A 4215-nucleotide genomic window follows, 5' to 3' on the forward strand; every position below is an offset into this window, starting at 1 on the left:
GCACCAGAAACCACTGAACCAACTAACAAAGAGTTTTGAAAACTTTTTTTTTGTGAAGATTACACAACCGTTGGGTTAAGTGACCGGGTGAGGATCACCAAACTTAGAAGGTGTATTACCTTTTTCTTTTCTCTTTTTTTTCTTTTCTTTTCGGAACATTCACTTATATTCATCGGCTTCCTGCGTAAAGTGTGTGAGAGATGGTGCCGACTGCTGAAATAAACTACTCAAGAGCTGTCAAAGAATGAGAAATTAAGGCTAAAACATAATAACAAATTCAAATCAATTTCCGTATGCAGGAGACTTACGGTGTTAGAACGATACCGATCTTGTGAATTTTTCCCAAGTCTCCGCAAACCCGACTCAAATCAGTGTGTAGCCTAAAACTTTCAAGAAGATGCATTTTTTTATTGAAATTAAACAAAATACTAACAAACAAAAACAAATAAAACACACGATTCCTCCCCCACACTTAAACTAAGCATTGTCCTCAATAAAAGGACATTACTAATAAAGTAGAGAGAAGGAAAGAAGGACTCCCTGATCAAGTTCCAGTGTAGTCAGGTGCTTCTAAAGAAAGCTCCTCTATGCTGACATTTTCAGGCACCGAACTTTCATGGAATAACTTCAGCCGCTGCCCGTTAACCTTGAAGACTTTGTCAGTACCTGCACTTTTTATTTCTATTGCACCATGAGGGAAAACATTAGTAACAACAAAGGGGCCAATCCATTTGGATCGAAGTTTCCCAGCCATTAGCTTAAGGCGGGAGTTAAACAGTAAAACCTGTTGGCCCACAGAAAATTCCTTCCTAGAAATCATTTTATCATGGAAGTGCTTAGTTTTTTCCTTATAAATCCTAGAGCTCTCATAAGCCTCTAATCTAAGCTCTTCCAACTGTTGCAATTGGAGTTTTCTTTCAATACCTGCTTGTTGCATCTCCAAATTGCAACTCTTCACCGCCCAAAAAGCACGGTGTTCTATCTCAACAGGAAGATGACACGCCTTACCAAAAACAAGTCGATAAGGAGACATCCCAATGGGTGTCTTGAAAGCTGTTCTTTGAGCCCAAAGTGCGTCTTCTAGACGACGGCTCCAGTCTTTCCTGTTTGGCTGCACCATTTTCTCTAAAACTTGTTTGATCTCCCTGTTTGAGATCTCAGCCTGCCCATTAGTCTGTGGGTGATATGCAGTAGAGACTCTGTGCACAACTCCATACTTCCGGAGTAAAGCTTCCATGGTGCGGTTACAGAAATGAGTGCCTTGGTCACTTATGATAGCTCGCAGTATTCCAAACCTGCAAAAGATATTAGACCTGACAAAATCTGCAACAACTCGAGAATCATTAGTCCTACAGTTGCTAACAAGGATAAAACTCCTCAAGAACTTTGGACAGGTAATCCACCTTTAGTCGAGCATTTTAAAGTTTATGGATGTGTTGCTTTTGTACATGTTCCAGATCAGCAAAGGAAGAAACTTGATGATAAGAGTTGGAGAGGTTTCTGTTTCGGAATGTTTCAAGAATCAATGGCATACAGACTGTACAATCCCAACACTAAAAAGGTGGTTGTTAGTCGAGATGTTAGCTTTGATGAGCAGAAGAGATGGGATAGTGAGGCTGAAAGTAGTTCTGCATCAGCAACACTAATATGGGAAGGATGTAATGATGAAGTTTGTGATTCAGATGCAGATGACAGTGAGGAGGAAAGAAATCAGAGTCCTACAAATGAAGTGGAGGATCACCTTGTGCAGAATGAGCCAAATGTGACTGCTACAGATTTGGAACCGAGGCAAAGGAGACTTCCTGCGTATTTGGAAGACTATGACCACAGTTTCAGTCAAACAGATCTATGTGCTATGCTAGCTTCAGTAGAGGATCATTTATTTTTTGAAGATGCAGTGAAGGAGGAGAAATGGAGAATTGCTATGAAGCAAGAAATTCAAGCAATTGAGAAGAACAATACATGGCATCTTACAGAGCTTCCATCTGGTGTGAAGCAGATTGGGGTGAAGTGGTTGTTTAAAACAAAGTTGAAGGAGAATGGGAGTGTTGATAAATACAAAGCAAGATTTGTTGTGAAAGGGTACGCTCAGAAGGAAGGTATAAACTACACTGAAGTCTTTGCTCCTGTGGCTAGGTGGGACACAATTAGAGTCTTCCTAGCTTTTGCTGCATACCATGGCTATCCTGTTTGTCAGCTGGACGTGAAGAGTTCTTTCTTATACGGTGAGCTTGCCGAGGATGTTTATATGGAGCAACCACAAGGGTTTGTGGTTGCTGGGGAGGAATCAAAGGTCTATAAGCTTAAGAAATCACTTTATGGGTTAAAACAAGCTCCAAGAGCTTGGTACAGTAGAATCGAGAAATACTTTCTCAAGGCTGGTTTTGAAAGGTACACATACGAGCACACACTATTTATCAAAAGGAAGGGAGCTCATGTGTTACTGGTAAGTGTATATGTGGATGATGTGATGTACACCAGCAATACTATTTCATTATTGGAAGAGTTTAAGTCATCAATGAATGCTGAGTTTGAAATGACAGACTTAGGAAAAATGAGGTATTTTCTGGGTGTGGAGGTATTTCAAAGTAAGAAGGGAATATTTATCAGTCAACAGAAGTATGCAAAGGAGATTCTGGAAAGATTTCAGTTGCTGGACTGCAATTTTGTTCATAATCCGATGGTACCCGGTGTTAAATTATCTGTAAAAGGTGATAGTATCTTTGTTGATGCAACTTAATACAAGCAGCTCATTGGCAGTCTGTTGTATATCACAGCCACAAGGCATGATATAATGTATACAATTTTCTTGCTAAGTAAATATATGCAAGCCCCAACAAGACAACACATGTTAGCAGCAAAGAGAGTTCTCAGGTATCTAAAGGGGACACTCACTTATGGTATATGGTACAAGAAAAATGCAGGGAATGAGTGTCTATTGGGTTACACAGACAGTGACTATGCAGGTGATGTGGATGATAGGAAAAGTACAAGTGGGTATGTGTTCTTTCTAGCAGCAGGAGCTATTTCATGGGCTTCTAAGAAGCAGCCTGTCGTCACTATCTCCATAACAGAGGCAGAGTTTGTTGCAGCATCTCAATGTGCTACTCAGTGTGTGTGGTTGAAGAGAATTCTGGAGGTAATGGGATGGACATCAAGTGTGAAGGAAGGTACAAAGATCTGGTGTGACAACAGTTCCACAATTAAGCTTTCTAAGAATCCTGTTCTCCATGGAAGGAGTAAACATATTGATATAAGGTTTCACTTTCTAAGAGACTTAGTTAGAGATGTCATAATAGAATTGGAGCACTGTGGAACACATGAACAGGTTGCTGATGTGATGACTAAGGCAGTCAAGTTGGATATTTTTTAGAGACTCAGAGGAAAGCTCGGCATGCATGACTTAGCAGAGTTCAATCTAGGAAAGTGAACTGAAGATCTGGGATGAAGAGGCTTCAGTTCAGGGGAGGATGTTAGAATATTTCCAGCTGCAAATTATTATGCATTAGGTTATTAATTAATTAATAGAGTCTATTATTTCCCTTTAAATTAGAATTAGTCAAAGTTTGTTACTTTGTGCTTGCAGCACGTTTAGGAGTGGGCTAGTGGTCAGTTAGGATTAGCCTAAAATTGTGAAAAGGTTGTTTAGCCTGTGGCTATTTATTCTGTCATTGAAATTCAATAAAAATTGTCAGTTAGCTTCAAGATATTACACAATGTATTTGATTCAAAGTTATTTTTCTTGAGAAATTTGAATTCTTGTGTTTGTGATTGTGCAACCAGATGTCTTTCACAGTACATAGAAAAATGAAGATCTCTGCAAATTTTACATCCTTCAGATTGTGTTTTTGGGACTTGGGCTACTTACAAAGTTCCCTTATTCAGTGCTTTCAATATTCAGTCAACTTAAGATGCAATATGATCTTATAAATTTATATTTTGGGTTGCTAATTTTAGATCCATTACTCCTTTTGGCTTGCTAGTATTTATATCATACATCGCTACGTGTTCATTTGCAATAATGGCTTCCACAATCCTTTTAATACTAGTGCTTGTTGTAAAATTGGTTGAGCCCCCAACATTTGTATCAATCAATGGCTTAGTCTTTTGTCAGAGGTCATTACAAAATATTTTCATTTGTTTCGTTTGATATAAATTATGAGTGAGATATGCAACTAGAACCTTTGTGAATCATTTGTAAGCTTTACCTAGTAA

General features: G+C 38.8%; 1 protein-coding gene across 1 annotated transcript; it reads left to right on the forward strand.

Annotated features, from left to right (window-relative positions):
* The first annotated feature begins 2848 nt into the window (after positions 1 to 2848).
* Positions 2849 to 3373, forward strand: LOC131614202 (secreted RxLR effector protein 161-like). Its single transcript, XM_058885824.1, has one exon. It carries the CDS (start codon positions 2849 to 2851, stop codon positions 3371 to 3373), a length of 525 nt encoding a protein of 174 aa, XP_058741807.1.
* Positions 3374 to 4215: the final 842 nt, after the last annotated feature.

The sequence above is a fragment of the Vicia villosa genome, linkage group LG6, assembly GCF_029867415.1.
Source record: "Vicia villosa cultivar HV-30 ecotype Madison, WI linkage group LG6, Vvil1.0, whole genome shotgun sequence".
Lineage (NCBI taxonomy): Eukaryota > Viridiplantae > Streptophyta > Magnoliopsida > Fabales > Fabaceae > Vicia > Vicia villosa.

Excerpts from the sequence above, each read along its gene's own strand:
- LOC131614202 (XM_058885824.1), top strand. The coding sequence starts at position 2,849 with ATGTTAGCAGCAAAGAGAGTTCTCAGGTATCTAAAGGGGACACTCACT.